At 35.6% G+C, this 18,554-nt stretch overlaps 2 protein-coding genes across 2 annotated transcripts; both read left to right on the top strand.

Moving 5' to 3' along the window:
• Positions 1 to 1,916: 1,916 nt before the first annotated feature.
• Positions 1,917 to 7,756, top strand: LOC100376943 (monocarboxylate transporter 2-like). Its single transcript, XM_085493043.1, has 4 exons — positions 1,917 to 2,244; positions 4,023 to 4,166; positions 5,422 to 6,234; positions 7,545 to 7,756. The coding sequence occupies exons 1-4, from the start codon at positions 2,043 to 2,045 to the stop codon at positions 7,754 to 7,756; spliced, it is 1,371 nt and encodes a 456-aa protein (XP_085349169.1). The 5' UTR covers positions 1,917 to 2,042.
• A 3,125-nt stretch (positions 7,757 to 10,881) lies between these two features.
• On the top strand, positions 10,882 to 15,265 carry LOC102808621 (monocarboxylate transporter 13-like). The gene is made up of 4 exons (XM_006822721.2): positions 10,882 to 11,263; positions 12,707 to 12,850; positions 13,977 to 14,780; positions 14,928 to 15,265. Exons 1-4 carry the CDS (start codon positions 11,062 to 11,064, stop codon positions 15,155 to 15,157), a joined length of 1,380 nt encoding a protein of 459 aa, XP_006822784.2. The 5' UTR covers positions 10,882 to 11,061; the 3' UTR covers positions 15,158 to 15,265.
• The last annotated feature ends 3,289 nt before the right edge of the window (positions 15,266 to 18,554 follow it).

Consider the following 18,554-nt stretch of genomic DNA (forward strand, 5'->3'; position numbering starts at 1 on the left):
AGGATGGTACTTGGATTCGTGGTACATCGTGGCCATTCCAGGATGTAAACTTTTTCTTACAATTAAATAAATTTTATACAACATTAGTATATTAGGCCCATTTTATATGATATTTCAATCGTGTGCATGTGACGCAAAACATGATACATTGCCAAGTATTTTGATTTCAATTATTTCCATGGGTTAGCAAATTTGGTATTGTTTGACAAATTTTAAATTCATTATCAGTATCAGTGTATTTAAATTTCCGCGAATTAACATTATGGCCATTTACGTCTGTCAAATAACGGCCAAATAAATACGTGGAATCATTAATTACTAAGGAGTTATTAGTTAATAAACATAAATACGACATACTTGTAACGTACGAGGTATTAGTTACTAAATATAAATACGACATACTTGTAACGTACGAGTTATTATTTACTAAATATACATTCGACATACTTGTAACGTACGAGTTATTAGTTAATAAATATAAATACGACATACTAGTAACGTACGAGTTATTAGTTACTAAATATATATACGACATACTTGTAACGTACGAGTTATTAGTAACTAAATATAAATACGACATACTTGCAACGTACGAGTTATTAGTTACTAAATACAAATACGACACACTTGTAACGTACGAGTTATTAGTTACTAAATATAAATACGACATACTTGTAACGTACGAGTTATTAGTTACTAAATACAAATACGACATACTTGCAACGTACGAGTTATTAGTTACTAAATATAAATACGACATACTTGTAGCGTACGAGTTATTAGTTACTAAATATAAATTTGACATACATGTAACGTACGAGTTATTAGTTAATAAATAAATACAAATACGACATACTTGTAACGTACGAGTTATTAGTTACTAAATATACATTCGACATACTTGTAACGTACGAGTTATTAGTTAATAAATACAAATACGACATACATGTAACGTACGAGTTATTAGTTACTTAATACAAATACGACATATTTGCAACGTACGAGTTATTAGTTACTAAATACAAATACGACATACTTGTAACGTACGAGTTATTAGTTAATAAATACAAATACGACATACTTGTAACGTACGAGTTATTAGTTGATAAATACAAATACGACATACTTGTGACGTACGAGTTATTAGTTACTAAATATAAATACGACATACTTGTAACGTACGAGTTATTAGTTACTTAATACAAATACGACATATTTGCAACGTACGAGTTATTAGTTACTAAATACAAATACGACATACTTGCAACGTACGAGTTATTAGTTAATAAATATAAATATGACTGGAGCAACACCGACGACCATTCGCAAAATACTGTTGTTGTTATTGTAAGTACATTGAGGGGGGCAAGGGTTATTTTCGTTCAACGTAATTGCAATATTTTTTTGTTCGTACAACGTAAATTGAAAAAATATATTCCGTAATTCTGTAATCACAGGCTGGACGTACAACGTAATCAATCAAATATTTGTTCGTACACTGTAAATATGTGTCATTTTTCTCGGTACGTACAAAAATTTACATCCAAATAAAAAGAGTTTTCGAAACTGTAAAACGACTAGATGACACAATTCACTACATAATTCAATTTTCACTGTAAACTGTAAAAACTACATTGGCATCCTATACTGAATGTGAGTGCCACAGTTAACTTAGTCTAGTGGAAGCCATGTTTACGCCTTCTGTAATCATTGCTGATGCGAATGCAAGATCTAAATAAATTAATTTTCTATTTTTAGCATTACGTCAATTTCGAGTTTATTTTGTAACTGTGTTGAATGTTTAGTCCATGAATTACCGCACAAACGGCACCGTCATGACCATGACCGTTCATGAGTTGTCTCATTTACATTTGAAAGCCCTGGATACTGTACCAATGGCGTCAGTTCTCATATTGACTGTCCGCTAGACTACGGTATATAAGGTTTTGATGCCACTGACAGCCGATAAACTATCAAGTGACACTGTTTGATGCAGTCTCAGATGAACTATTCGCCGATGTCAATAATAGTAAATTAATGAAATGGCTGACATCGACTCAGGTCAAGATGGTGGGTGTTCTGGTTGGCTCGTCGTTCTGGGTTCCCATATCTGCACGATGTTTGTCTTCAGCGTTTATCAGTCTATAGGACCAATGTTTGTGGCATTGCAACACTACTTCAATGCCTCATCTGCGAGCACATCAGCGATATTGTCACTATCACTCTTTCTACAAATGGGGATGGGTGAGTACACAGTTAGTCTTTTTTAGTAATCGCGGTGAGAAGAACTAGGGAATGTATTTGACCTTGAATGAGTTAAAAAAACAGCCTATGAAGGACACAGCTTCATTCACTAGGTTAGAAAACAATGGCCTTCTTTCTTGGGGACATATTGAGTTCTTGCTCCGGTCGCGCGCATATTAAAATGGTTGAGCTGATTTAAAACAAATTCTGCGTATGGAATGTCAATTATATGATTGTACTGAGGTAAATAATTCACCATTGAAACATATTTTAATTGCCGGAAATAAATGAAAATAAATTAATTATTCTCTTCGGGACTCATCACAATAAAACAATACAACGATACAATATATAAAAAAATTATACAACACGACCAAATAGAAATATCAAAAACATAAAAAAAAACAAAAAGTAGTTCACAGGGGTATTTACAAATCACAAAGGCTAGCTTTGAAAAAATGATTATTAGAAGTTCTCTTCAACTATAATGGTAAAGCGGGGGAGTCGTCACCTGCGCGTGCGACAAACAGCCATACAATGTCATTGTTTACAAACAAGCGTCTACCCATGAGTCTTTGTCGTATTTCTATTTATTAACTAATAACTCGTGCGTTGCAAGTATGTCGTATTTATATTCATTACCTAATAAATCGCACGCAACAAGTATGTCGTATTTATATTTATTAACTAATAACTCGTACGTTGCAGGTATGTCGTATTTATTTATATTTATCAACTAATAAATCGCACGTTGCAAGTATGCTGTATTTATATTTATGTACTAATAACTCGTACGTTGCAAGTATGTCGTAGTTATATTTATTAACTAATAACTCGTACGTTGCAAGTATGTCGTATTTATTTATATTTATCAACTAATAAATCGCACGTTGCAAGTATGCTGTATTTATATTTATTAACTAATAACTCGTACGTTACAAGTATGTCGTATTTATATTTATTAACTAATAACTCGTACGTTGCAAGTATGTCGTATTTGTATTTATTAACTAATAACTCGTACGTTACAAGTATATCGTATTTGTATTTATTAACTAATAACTTTACGTTACATGTATGTCGAATTTATATTTAGTAACTAATAACTCGTACGCTACAAGTATGTCGTATTTATATTTATTAACTAATAACTCGTACGTTACAAGTATGTCGTATTTGTATTTATTAACTAATATCTGGTACGTTACAAGTATGTCGTATTTATATTTATTAACTAATAAATCGTACGTTACAAGTATGTCGTATTTGTATTTATATTTATTAACTAATAACTCGTACGTTACAAGTTTGTCGTAATTATATTTAGTAACTAATAACTCGTACGTTGCAAATATGTCATATTTATATTTAGTAACTTATAACTGGTACGTTGCAAGTATCTCGTATTTGTATTTATTAACTAATAACTCGTACGTTGATGATGTGCGATTTGGTGTAGTAGTCCGAAATTCCGTCTGAACTCGTGTGTTTGACTTCAGATTACTATAGAGTTTGAGGTTTGACATATGTTATCAAAACGTTCATGCCCGGACAGCAGCATTTTATTTTGTTGTAAAAGTTAAAATTGATTGTTGTTTTATTTTGTTAAAAATACATACTAGTAAATGTTGTAGTATAGTTTCGTGTTTTTGTTAAGTAACCCCCTAAATAGGGACATATTCTATAGTAATCGTGACGAAAAAGCCAACCGAGCCTAATTCAGGATTTGGGCATCCAATAGTCGTGATCGTAAATATTGTATGCTTTATTATTCACAGGGCCAATAGCAAATGTGTCTGTGAAGAAGATTGGATTCCGGGCAACAGTTATGACAGGAGCATTGATATCATCTATTGGTTTCTTTAGTAGTTCATTTGCCCCCAGTATAAGTGTTCTATACTTAACGTGTGGAGTTTGTGTTGGTAAGATCATTTCAAACATAATTCATTTGGAAAACATAATAAACTCTTATCACACAAACAAAAGTATATTACAATACGTGATCAAAACGGTAGTAAGGTATATGTACCTCAACATACACTGACATAAACTTAAAATGATTTTATTATGTTAATGAACTTGAATTAATGTGATTCATTAGAAGTATTCAATCAATTTGATTAAGTAGATGTGTTCCAATCAATTGATTTGATTTGCAGACGTATCCCAATGAATCATTGTAATTCAGGAGACGTATTCCAAACAATTGATTTGATTTGTAGACGTATCCGAAGGAATTACTGTAATTCAGGAGACGTATTCCAATCAATTGATTTGATTTGTAGACGTATCCCAATGAATTATTGTAATTCAGGAGACGTATTCCAATCAATTGATTTGATTTGTAGACGTATCCCAATGAATTATTGTAATTCAGGAGACGTAGTCCAATCAATTGATTTGATTTGTAGACGTATCCCAATGAATTATTGTAATTCAGGAGACGTATTCCAATCAATTGATTAGATTTGTAGACGTATCCCAATGAATTATTGTAATTCAGGAGACGTATTCCAATCAATTGATTTGATTTGTAGACGTATCCCAATGAATTATTGTAATTCAGGAGACGTATTCCAATCAATTGATTAGATTTGTAGACGTATCCCAATGAATTATTGTAATTCAGGAGACGTATTCCAATCAATTGATTTGATTTGATTTGTAGACGTATCCCAATGAATTATTGTAATTCAGGAGACGTATTCCAATAAATTGATTTGATTTGTAGACGTATCCCAATGAATTATTGTAATTCAGGAGACGTATTCCAATCAATTGATTTGATTTGTAGACGTATCCCAATGAATTATTGTAATTCAGGGGACGTATTCCAATCAATTGATTTGATTTGTAGACGTATCCCAATGAGTTATTGTAATTCAGGAGACGTATTCCAATCATTTGATTTGTAGACGTATCCCAATGAATTATTATAATTCAGGAGATGTATTCCAATCAATTGATTTGATTTGTAGACATATCCCAATGAATTAACGTGATTCTGATCAGTAGACGTATCCAATCAATTAATATGATTTGTAGACGTAATACAATGAATTAATGTGACTAGATCGTTATATCGAATACTGTTCTATGAACAATTATTTACATATTTACAATAAATTATAAGGAAATTACGTCTCCGGAAACCCTTATCTTTAATTCGTTCTACAGGAATTGGTTATGGATTGATTGTGAGTCCTGCATTGGGTATCATTCCATTCTTTATCAAGAAAAGATATGCTTTAGCGAATGCATTATCGATTGCAGGAGCCGGGACGGGAACCTTTATACTCGTTGCTCTTATTCAGTTTCTGATTGACAGGTATGGATGGAGAGGAGCGTTCATGGTATTCTCAGCTGTAAACGCTCATATGTTCATATCTGGATCTCTCTTCAAAGCACCACCCACGCACAGGATAAATACCTCTGATGTAATCGTTGAACGTCAACACAGAACTCGTGGAAGAAAATGCTCTCCACTACTGATAATGATCAAAGCTTTAGACCTGACTTTATTTTCCCGTTTTCCTCTATTTACTTTGATGACTGTGGGTTCAGGCATCGGTATTGGAATGGGTAATATTGGAACACCTTCATTTATTAGCTTATACACAGAAAACCTCAATCTTGCCGAACCCAGCAAACTCGCACTGCTGGTTTCTATTCTAGCAGGCGTTGGTATAATCGGAAGGCTTGTACCACCAGTCATTCTTCACTGTAGTTGCAAGTGCCTTACCAGTTTTCGGTTTTTCGCTATTAGCATACTATTAGCCGGCATATCGACACTGCTCAGTCCCCTTTTAACAATGAGTTATGGAATCTATGTCATTTATCCAACTCTCCTGGGTCTGTTGAGTGGGATGTTCTTCACACTCTTTTCCCAGGTGATTAAGGATATCACTGGAGGACCAAACGTTACTGCTGGTGTAGCTTTGGGTACGATGGCGATAGGTGTTGGCGCGCTTATTGGTCCAACTGTAGCAGGTAAGTTGGATTGTATCATCAAAACGTGGTGTCAATCATAGATTTGTGAACAAAGGTCATATAGCAAACACAATTGACAAACAAGAACAAAACAAAAACCAACAAACTGAGGAGAATATATATGGACTCCATGGTATACTAAGTACATTTTGGAAAGAAGTTATTTTGAAAAGAGTGGGCACACTGCTCTATGCGTATCGCCCGTCGTATATCTTTCTTAGCATAAAGCCATAGTGGTTTCGAATGGAATCTGATATCTGCATAAGACAAGTGACATTGATGCCATTTGATATCATCTTTCTGACAGTTTTATTTTGTTTAACTACAATCTCATAGTTATGTCATGAATTTGTTTTTGCGTATCTGTTAACCGACTTAATTAGCTGACTACGAGCGAATTGCTGTGTTATGTCTGTCATCGTTTAGGCCTATTTGAAGTTTTGGACGGAACTTGGCTCAGTGATTTGGAACTAATTACCAGATAACCGTCGCGATTCTGACAGTTTATATCCATAGTTATTAATGTAGTGAACGATTAATCAAAAGATATGACGTATTCAGTACTTAGTGTGATTGGCTTTATGATTGAAGGTTACGCCCTAGAGTCTTTTACTGTTTTGTAATTGGTTAGAGTTTTGAAAATGAATAAAGAGAGTTTGAGTTGGTCTTGGCGAATACTGCACAAAAGACGCAGTCGAGAGTCCAGTCCAGGGGCGAGCCTTGAGGCAGTCCAGTCTTGGGCGAGTCTTGGTTCAGCCTTGTGAGAGTCTTGGGGACTTTTCCCCAGGGCGTTGTGTCTAATAGAGTGCTCGATTGACCGACTAAGACGAGAGCTGAAACGTATTTCGTTGTGTGTGTCTTATTTGACTGTAAAGTTAAAGTGACTTTCCCGATCCCGTACCTCAAGGGAACGAGATAGAGAGACAAGACGAGTTTTCCCCCTGACAAGTGTGGAGAACCCGAGAGTAGAGATTTTACCCCTGATAGTTAACACACACAAAAATGAGTGTGAATGTTAGAGCCAGTCGTTATATTCAAAACTCTTGGTTTTATTTTGATGAAAGAAAACAATGTTTATTTAATAGTCTGCAAATGTGCGACAAACCCTTGCACACCGAATGAGCTGGAATACGCATACCCCATGGGTAGGACAGAGTGGAATATTGCTGTAAAGATGTTGAACATTTGTTATAGTAAAACTATAATCATCTCTTCAGTCATATAGTCAGTAATTATAATTGGCAATTGCTCTTAAATGTCATTGATTTGATTTACTATTAATATGTGGTTTAACGTTGATTATCTTGTAGGTGTGATATACGATACATCCCGTGACTACCAATTCTCGTTTTATTTCTTTGGATCCTGTATGGTATTTGCTGGTCTTATCATGCTAACATTGGAACCATATGCCACACTAAGACAGCACAAACTACAAAGGCATGAAGAGAACAACCTGGCATTTCCTGAAGGCGATTTACACTCTCGAACTATTGGGGTATATCGTGACGTTGTTGCATAGACCATGTTGGTTCAATAAAACGTTCTTTTTGAAAGGAAGTAACATGCGGTTGGCGTAGGGTAGAAATCAGCAATAATCAAAAGCATGTTTCCTAACAAAATGAGGCCGATCACATTGACGTTTAAAAAACTTATAAACGAATTGTTCCTGATTTTGCGCTACGTTGTGGTATTTATAGGACACTGTACGCTCGTATTACATCATGAATGGCCACGGACGAGGATAAACAACATGGCGGATTTGATTCATGTTCTCCGACCAAACACTCAAAGGGCACTAAATTGTGCAAATAGTATTTTAGTCTTGGATCTGAAATATAGGACTTACTGGTATAAATGTGTATGTGAATCGAAACTGTTTTTAATAATTAAAACAATGTTGTATTCAACGTTTTATATATATAATCACTGAATCACTGACAGTTTCTGATGTGTGTCGCATACGACTTGTTTACCACTTCCGTGTGACTGAGAATGTTCTAGATTTTGTTTAGAAGTTGGTTGAATAGGTAATAGGACACTGTAGAAGGCAATAGAAGGTAATGGAACATTCTAGAAATTTGTAGTAAGTTCCAGACTCATTATGTATGCTGATGTAATGGTCTATTTATAGACAGTGTGGGTATATATAGGGGAGTTGTTCAGCACTGAGATCAGATCGGAGAGCTCGTTGAATTGTATTGGAGTTTAAGTATCTAGTTATTGGAGTAGTGGAGTTCTACCGCGTTATTGTACTTGATGTTTGCAGAGTATAATAATACCAGTACCAGTTGAAACCTCATCAGTTGACTCCGTGTTCGTATGTTATCATCGCCGCCAGGGAAGTCTTTGTGTTACTGTTGCCATTTTGGTATTTGAACCATCACACCTGTACTATACCAATTACGGTATTATTACGTTGCGTGTGACAATGTGAATGAAAGGGACCTGATGCGAGCGCTATATCAGATCCATTTCTATTCTGATGACAATGTTTGTACTCTAATAACGTCTGCCATTACTGCTCTTCTATCTCAGTACATCAGTGTTATTATTTTAGACTACAGTGTTACATAGTCGATTACATTCCATCGAAACCCCAAAAAATTAACATTCCTACACAAAGCATTATGCATTAAAGTGTTCCCAATATGCTCCCCATACTTTTGACAGTTTGATCACGTTTGTTATTCAGAAACCCTCAAGAATTTTTTACTTGCGATAATACGAAATGTAAATACAAGTCAATGACAATTTTTCATGACCATGGCTGAATTAGGCCGAAATGTATACCTTTGCGAGGGGGGGATGAATGGATTAAGAACTTAGTAAACTATTTCTTTAGCAAAACCGTTAAGCTGTGTAGCCTGGACGGATTTTCATGCTCTCTGCACATGCTAATTTTTGGGGATGCCCGGTGGCCGCGAGGAAAACGTGAAGCTAGGCGCCGTACGTGAGCACCGGTTCGAGTCACGCATGCAGTACGTGTTTACTATTATTTGACTAGTATTCACCATGTCGTTTGTTCGGTCTTATTTGCTTACTTTAGTTTCTATGTCAGCAGCAACTATGAGTTTACAATTATTTCTCAGTTATTTCACATGTTTTATCTGCAAAACGTTGTTATCTAGTAAGTAGTAAGTTTTCTAGTAAGTAGCTAAGGTTATATGCTTATAGTTAATACTTAATCAATCCCATACCTTTCCAATTTGCTTTGTTGATACTAACAAGCATTACTTTAGTTTTACTTTCATTAGGAAATACTGCGAATGAAGATTTATCCGGAGATTTATGAACTAAAAGAAAATGATCAGCATACATGACTCAACAAGAGTCTTTCTAATTCAACAGGAGATCATTATCGAAAATAGAAAACAAGTAAAGGACCCCGAATGGGGCATTGAGGGACGCAAATTAAAATTTCGCTGACCTGGGACATTTTATAAAAATAATTCCCAACATCTTTTCTTTTTAAAAATATAAGACTTTAACCATTCTATGGCAGGTACTCCTACACAATGAATACATAACTAGCGTAATAAAATCTTTTGAGAGATCTGGTGATCTAGACAGGAAGTACCAAATATTTGTCTTGTGTCCCATGTTATCAAGAAGCTAGTTGGAAATATCCATCAGCGAAGCAAGCTAGACTGGTTTTCTAATATTAGGTTCAGTTCGGAAGGACATGATTACACGTTAGCATATGTTCCAATAATCTAGATAGCAGACAAAACTTTACTTTGTTCATTAATATTACGGAGCAATGCGAGCACATTTCAAAATATCAGTAAAGTTGAAAAACGAATGAGAAATTAATAATTCAAATAGGATATTCAAAAATAACACAAAGTAATTTTGTATTGATATATTAATAACTTCTACTAGCTTAACGACCTTATTTTGGTTTCTCCTTCTATTAAGGGTTTGAATTTTCTTGTAAAGAAGTGTGCGAAATATGCTAATGAATTTGATATTTTATTTAATTCTAAGAGATATGTCTGTATGTATAATTTACCGCCCCAGTGTGGCATTTAACGAGTTCCCAGTGTTTATCTTAATGGCAAGCCACTAAAATTTGTTAGTCAGTATTGTTATTTAGGATATCAGTCTACCCAGGACGGAAAAGACAGTATTTGTATGAGAAAACAAATACGTGGATTGTTTGCTCGAGCCAACACAAAGTAATTTTGTATTGATATATTTATAACTTCTACTAGCTTAACACCATACTGAGATTAAATAACAAGTATATACTATTTGCATGGACATGGAATATTTAGCCAGTGTCAATATAATTCATTTAATTTGCTATTCCTGATAGACGGTAGTTCTACAATACCATAACAGAAATAGTTGCCCCAACGCAAGGTCTGAACGCATAAACACCCTCAAGTGCACACTAAGGCGTATCGATCGTTTCTACGCAGAGATTCCTGAAAGTCTTCAGAGCTCTGTTCAGATCTATATACTGTCTGGAAAGATTTGGTCACCAACACTATTGACTAGTTGCAAAATGTTAAGGTGACATTGCCTTTGTTGGTCGGGAAATATATATCCAATATGGAAATATTGTACAATCACAACATACTCTCCGAGTCATGGTACAATGGTCGTATCGCGTCACGTGATTTACTTATGAAAGGCAACATGGCAATTTGACACAAACCCCAACTCCTCGGCGCTCTGAACTCAACCACTCGGGTTTTCATGACTGTCTGAAATATACGGATTTGATGGTACTAGCAGCCAATAGACGACATGGTGACGATGTTTAATGCAGTCTCAGATGAACAAACCAGTCGTGATCAGTCGCAGTCAACTGAGTAAATGGCTGACAACGACTCAGGTCAAGATGGTGGGTGTTCCGGTTGGCTCGTCGTTCTGGGGTCCCATATTTGCGCGATGTTTGTATTCGGCGTATATCAGTCTATAGGACCAATGTTTGTGGCATTGCAACACTACTTCAATGCCTCGTCTGCAAGCACATCAGCGATATTGTCACTATCACTTTTTCTACAAATGGGGATGGGTAAGTAGAAATGCGGAATTAGTTTGACCTCGATGAGGTTTCTTGAAGTGCGTAAGTAAGGACAAAGTGTCATTCACTAGAGTAGCGGACAATGACCTTTCGTCCTTGAGGATATACTGTGTTGTTGCATTCTCCTATTAACGGCACAGAAGGTTACAGAAATGTGATACGCTCTGATGATGCGCATATTAAAATGGTGAAGACGGTTTAAAATAAATTCTGCACATGGAATATCTATTATATGGTTTCATTTGGGTAAATAAAGTCTCATTGAAACATATGTGAATTGCCGAAAATAAATGTAAAAAAATAGACTGCTATAGAACTTTCCAGCTGACTTACTAGAACACTAGTCAGAGTTGTTAATTTTAACATCAAGTTAGGTGACTTTCCCAGGAATGTTACGGTGAAAATTATGAACACATTGTAAAATTCGGCCGCACTTCAATGGCCACATTCCTGGAAACCCTCTGGGCGAATAACAAAAAACGTTTTCACCCATCGTCTCTTCCAAAATATTATCTTTGGTTATCCCTCTGTCTATTTAGGAACGCAATGACAAAAATGACACGCCAGAAATTAATCCACAAAGATTGTATCTTTATTCCTAAAATATATAAAACTACTACGCAAACACAAATTAAATTATGAATGGACATAGACAAAAGAACGGATTGAATCGGCTAAGAAAAGGTAGGGAGACGAGAGGAGACGAAGGAAGGTAATTGGTATCTCGCCACGCCTTAGAGAGGTCACCTGAATTTAACTCTCCTTGATATCAGGAGAAACTCTGGTTAAAGGTCGTTGATATCACTAAATTACGCTTAAAATATAAAACTATTGTGTGTTTCCGTATTCCGTGCAATTTATTCGCGAGAAACCCCTAGTTTACCCCGAACCGCCTATTGCTCTATCGAATAATCTCCCATATACTATGCACTGAGCCAAAAATGACTCGCCCAAACTGAAGTGTGCGATAAAGGGCCAAATTTGAGATTAAAAACGTAATTTAAATTTAAAAAGTGAATACAATTAGTTAATCTATAGCAGACTTAACAAAAACGACACCCCAACAGGAATAATAATGTGGGCAATAGTCGTGATAGTATTTAAAATTTTGTATTTTTGTTTTATATTTTATTGGCAACATTACAACATAGGGATTACATTACACAGTTGGATACATTCATTCATTAATTATTTCTAGTAGAGTAATCCATTTCCCACAATACACCTCTAGTTTGTGTGGTTCATTTGCTATCTCATACTCAAGATGATAGTTTGACTTGACCCAAAATTTCAAGAGTGGAAAATAAGGTTTGTCTTTCTTCATCTTTGTTGAATAGATGTGACGTTTAGAAATTAACAGTAAATGGTTATAAATCACTGAGTAAGAAGTTTTTCCAAATATAACATCAATTTTGTATTTGTTATTATTCACAGGGCCAATAGCAAATGTGTCTGTAAAGAAGATTGGATTCCGGGCAACAGTTATGGCAGGAGCATTGATATCATCTATTGGTTTCTTCAGTAGTTCATTTGCCCCCAGTATAAGTGTTCTATACCTGACCTATGGAGTTTTTGTGGGTAAGATTATAAGTTTTTCAGGGCTAGAATGAATACGAATCTATGCGTTATAAATACGTGACATATATACTCATAACTACTGGCGTCAAACTTAGCCATCATATCGCAGGAATACATATATAGTTGACGTATTCCAATGATACATTTGACGTATGCTAATAAATTTATATGATTCAGATGACGTATAATAATGAATTAATATGATTCAGTTGACGTATTCCAATGAATTAATATGATTCAGTTGACGTATTCCAATGAATTAATATGATTCAGTTGACGTGTTCAAATGAATTAATATGATTCAGTAGACGTATTTCAATGAATTAATGTGATTCAGTAGGTGTATACCAATAAATGTTTATTGTCAAATGTCAACTTTTCTAACCATCTGTAACACTCGGGAAATGACTAATTTGCAAATTTTACCAACGCTTATACTAAAATATTTATAACTCGTAGCATAGACAAATTACAGTTCTGTGAAATGAGTAATACTACTTTTTGGCTTGTCTCTATTGTTTTAACAGTACGCTAACCTTCGATAGTAGAAAATGTTCGTTCAGGATTTACAGAATATTTCTCTGTTTCAAAGAGAACCTGTTTATTATTATTTATGTGTCCTCAACAATACCTGTTTACTAGAAAGGGATTCTTTTTTCTGAATGATCTTGTTCTCACATGGTCTAAGTAGGGAATACAACATCCTTTGTCACAAATAGGACATTTTTGAGCAGCAACACTTCGACCAACGATTTCCAGATCAACAAGCTGGTAAACGCATAGTCATTGTACTGAATGAGCTGAGTAGGGGGCGTGTTGTTGAATGTAATATGTAGTTCACTGTAAAACATAGATGAATCAGGTGCACTTTCTGTCCTTCTACAAAATATGAGATTCGTAACACACATACACCAAATTCGCACTATTACTTCATTAGGGTATGGCAACCTAGACGCTAACTGTAGTAAACAGCCCGTTTGGGGAATTCAGTCCACAGACGTTTACTAGAACCTCGATAAGAAATAGGCTACTTACTTAGGCTATCGTAGCCAGTGAATTATATACTTCAAACGAAAAAATAGTTATCAAAATGTACAAAAATCCTTTTTTTTAATTCGTTCTACAGGAATTGGTTATGGATTGATTGTGAGTCCTGCATTGGGTGTCATTCCATTCTTTATCAAGAAGAGATATGCTCTAGCGAACGCATTATCAATTGTCGGAGCCGGAACAGGGACTTTCATATTCGTTGCTCTTATTCAGTTTCTGATTGACAGATACGGATGGAGAGGAGCGTTCATGGTATTCTCAGCTGTAAACGCTCATATGTTCATATCTGGATCTCTCTTCAAAGCACCACCCACGCAAAGGATAAATACCTCTGATGTAATCGTTGAACGAACTCGTGGAAAAAAGTGCTCTACACTACTGATAATCATCAAAGCTTTAGACCTGACATTATTTTCCCGTTTTCCTCTATTTACTTTGATGACTGTGGGTTTAGCATTTGGTATTGGAATGGGTTTCATGGGAACACCTTCATTTATAATTTCATACACAGAAAGCCTCAATCTTGCCGAACCCAGCAAACTCGCACTGCTGGTTTCTATTTTTGCAGGCACTGGTATAATCGGAAGGCTTTTACCACCAGTCATTCTTCACTGTAGTTGCAAGTGCCTTGACAGTTTTCGGTTGTTCGCTATTTGCATACTATTAGCAGGCATATCGACACTGGTCAGTCCTTTTTTAACAATGAGTTATGGAATCTATGTCATTTATCCGACTCTCCTGGGTCTATTTAGTGGGATGTTCTTCACACTATTTTCCCAGGTGATTAAGGATATCACTGGAGGACCAAACGTTACTGCTGGTGTTGCTTTGGGAACAATGATTACAGGACTAGGGGCGCTCATTGGTCCAACTGTAGCAGGTACGTCTTTATTGGCTTGTATCTTGTTAACATAGTCTCAACTAAGTATCGCACTCAAATTTAATTGTATAATTATTGACCATTGCTCTTAAATATCATTGATTTGATTTACTATTAATATGTGGTTTAACGTTGATTATCTTGTAGGTGTGATATACGATACATCCCGTGACTACCGATTCTCGTTTTATTTCTTTGGATCCTGTATGGTATTTGCTGGTCTTATCATGCTAACATTGGAACCATATGCCACACTAAGACAACACAAACTACAAAGGCATGGAGAGAACAACCAGGCATTTCATGGAGTCGATTTGGACTTCCAAAATATTGGTCTAAATCATGATGTTGCCACGCAGACAGGTGGTTCATTGTAACACAAATACTAATGGTGTTACTTGTGGCAGATGTGGGGCTGTATGAGAAGCATTGAGTCACTGGGCAATGTTACAAGACTGGGATGTCAATAAATGTGTGGAATTTAACATTTAGTCTCTTATTCCATTGTTACTAACTGATCATGCATTACTACAAAAATAATCGTTGTTAGTGTAAAACATAAAGACACAAAACCTTTTTGAACGGATTCTGATTACTGCATGACCAAGCACAGTACTTCATGTACAGCCATGGGTCACACTCATAATATACAAATGAGTGTTAGGGGAAATTATGATATAGATTATTCCATATACAGATGCAAGGAACATGTTATATAAACTTTTATTACGTACAAAGTTATACAACGTATGCAAATGTAAAAACATCGAAACATTAAACGAACAAAATGCTAAATATGTTATTATTGGTACATTAAATCAAACTAGGAATATCATGGAGATTCTTGTAGGGATAGACTGGCTGTCGCGTGATTAACATGGTCGACTCTTGCCTGACATAAACTTGTATGCCTTCCCAGTCGCATACATAGACACAGGCATAAGAATTTCCAAGTGGATGTTCTCCCACACAGATTCTATATATATTTCTTGTGTTATTACATTGTTTAGGTCCTTTTAGCGTCATCTAGGTGCCATATATTCGAAAATGAATGTAATATAATACTTGTATGTATCTATCTATCTATCTGTATCTTGTATCTAAGGATTCCCAATTTCAAGATATAATTTTGAATAATACAATGAATCTAGCGCCAAGACGCAAATGTTGTTGTTTGTGCATTCACAACCTTAAATGCAGAGATTCTTGTCCCGATAAGTGTACGTATAGGTCTTTATGAAGTGAATTGGTGTTTGTACATAAGTATGTCTCTGATTGAGCTCTGATTTCTATCTGGAAAGGTATGCCCTCAGAACAAGTATGTATGCTAAAGGTATCTGCAAAGACTGAGTTACACAGACAAATGGCAAACAAGTTGGCAAACTTTGGTATTGACCATATGGTTGACCAGTATGGTTGAAAGATGAAAAAAACGGAGGATCTAGACAACAGTAGACAACAATCGTAGTAATCACAACTGAGAAAGTGGCCAATTTTAGTTTGTCCAGCACATATGTAATTTACCAAGAACCAAACACAAGACTGGTAATCAAGTCGTAAACTCGTTGTGGTTCGTAACCAGTCTTGTGATTGGTTCTTGACAGATTCTGAATTGGCCACGCCTATTCAATTTGTGTAGTTTTCTTAAATTATTCTGCTGATAACGGTGATATAAAGGTATGTCTTTATAGAAATTTGAAAAAGCAACTAATGTTCTTCAAGCTGGTATTTTTTTTTTTATAGATTTTCATTCTTTTCGTCTGTTTTTTTGTTTCAGTTTAAAAAATATGGGCTCGCTGGAGCCTTCATCCCTCGTCTATTTTTACGCTAGATACCAGCCGATACTGCCCACCCACTCCGCATAGATAGAGACTAGGCGTCGAGTTGATTATAGTTCCTCGGCTCTCTGGGGTCGAACGAGGACAATATGACGTTACGGGCACGTAAAGCACATGTATATACTACCCAGTCTTTTCAGAGATGTACAGATAGATGTATTTCCATGTATATGGGGACAACTGTTACAGTAAATTCAAAGAGGCTCGTAGCAAACTACTAATAGCAGAAGGCAACATTTTCCTAGTGTTTTCGCTGTTCCTCTTTCCGGGGGATGTCCTATTACAGTGACGTCATTGAGCCAAATAATTTATCTTTGTTTGACCTGAAGAAAATAGCTGCCACTAGAATTACGTGCGATCTAACGACCTAAATCCTGGGTGGGGAAAACAACTTCAACAAAATGTTTGTCGAGGTTTTCGCCCAGGTGAGTGTTTAATAAACGAACAGTCGATTGGGGATAGCGTCGATGATGTGATATGGGACGAAAGTGTACTTTTATTGACTTTCTTTGCGATGTCATTTGGCGTCGCATGTTTGTGTTAAGCAAATCTATGAGAGGAACCACAGCTCTGTGTCGATAAAAGTACAATATCCGAAAATAACAATTTTAAGGTCATAGAATGTACCATTTCAAATTCAAAAACTCCCGGGGATTGGGGGTACTTCCATAGTTAAGATACATGGTAATGCGGCGCTGTATTGACCCCCATTTTCGCGATCCATCCGGTCTTTCTGATTTTAACGAAGTTTAGGCAATATTGGAACCAAAAGCGCTCTCGACGTCATTCTTTTGAGGTCCGGTTTCACAGATTGATTCAGTTTTCGAAGTTTTGGCCATTTATTGTACAGTCCGTATTTCAGACTTTGTGGATGTTCTGAGTTTTAAATACATAGACTGAATGAATCCGTAGCAAATCAGTATATGTTATCAGCAAAAGAAATTAAAAAAAGGAAGTTGTTTCAATGTTTTATCTTCGTTGGCAATGTTTTTATTTTTAAATTTATCATAAATTCCTATTTAATATTTTGTGTATGAGATCCAAATTAATAAGAACTGGTTTATTTCATCTATGGATAATAATTAATTGCCAACTAGACAATCCGATCTGCCAATCATGTTCCGTCGAGATTACACCAAATTCCTATTTTCATTTTCCTCGTTTCCAGTTTGGTGAACCAAACCTATGTTGAAATGTTGCACTTGACTGTAAATCAAATATTAGTCTATATTTCACATCAGATCGCCCTCAGTAAATTGTAGCTGAATCATTGATAACTTTGCTTCACTTTTGCCAAAATTGCGTTATCGTCACAAAATAAACCAAAATTTTAATTTTCATGCAAAAAAGTCTATAATGTCATTTGAAATTGTTAAAAATGTGTCTGTGTTTCAAACGGTATACATCATCGTATCTAGGGTGGGGCATGTAATTATATTCGGCGACGCGGCATAGGGCATAGAGAATTGATACAACGTGTCAATGATATATCATAGAAAAAGCTGAATGTAATTCCAACAAGGAACTTTAGTTCGAATTAAACCAGTTCGTGGTACATGGCGGCCATTTGTTTATTCTATTGTATAATGCATTAACGAACTCGAGATTTGGGCAAAGTGCCAAATGTTGATGCACACGTTTTCTAAAACACCAATATTTTTCTGTTTTATTTATTACAACAAAACAAACATTTACATTTTTGAAATTAATGCCCGCTGAGGTGCATCCAGTGGCCATTCGTTTATTTGATTTTCGTTTATTAAAGGACGCCACCACGCGGTCACTGACAGTTACGCTCACTCTGATATTGGGAAGTGCGCGTTTATAGGCCCCCGGGCTATGTATGTTTTTTCAAGATTCTGGGTATATATATTCTGGGTATTGAGTCTTGTTCACTGTCCATGTAGGTATAAATTCATGGTATAAATATCTGACA

This window comes from Saccoglossus kowalevskii, chromosome 18, assembly GCF_978046115.1.
Source record: "Saccoglossus kowalevskii chromosome 18, keSacKowa6.1, whole genome shotgun sequence".
NCBI lineage: Eukaryota > Metazoa > Hemichordata > Enteropneusta > Harrimaniidae > Saccoglossus > Saccoglossus kowalevskii.

Excerpts from the sequence above, each read along its gene's own strand:
- LOC100376943 (XM_085493043.1), top strand. The coding sequence starts at position 2,043 with ATGGCTGACATCGACTCAGGTCAAGATGGTGGGTGTTCTGGTTGGCTC. Across the intron at positions 2,245-4,022 it reads CTTTCTACAAATGGGGATGG|GGCCAATAGCAAATGTGTCT; the intron begins GTGAGTACACAG and ends TATTATTCACAG. Across the intron at positions 6,235-7,544 it reads TATTGGTCCAACTGTAGCAG|GTGTGATATACGATACATCC; the intron begins GTAAGTTGGATT and ends ATTATCTTGTAG.
- LOC102808621 (XM_006822721.2), top strand. The coding sequence starts at position 11,062 with ATGGCTGACAACGACTCAGGTCAAGATGGTGGGTGTTCCGGTTGGCTC. Across the intron at positions 11,264-12,706 it reads TTTTCTACAAATGGGGATGG|GGCCAATAGCAAATGTGTCT; the intron begins GTAAGTAGAAAT and ends TATTATTCACAG. Across the intron at positions 14,781-14,927 it reads CATTGGTCCAACTGTAGCAG|GTGTGATATACGATACATCC; the intron begins GTACGTCTTTAT and ends ATTATCTTGTAG.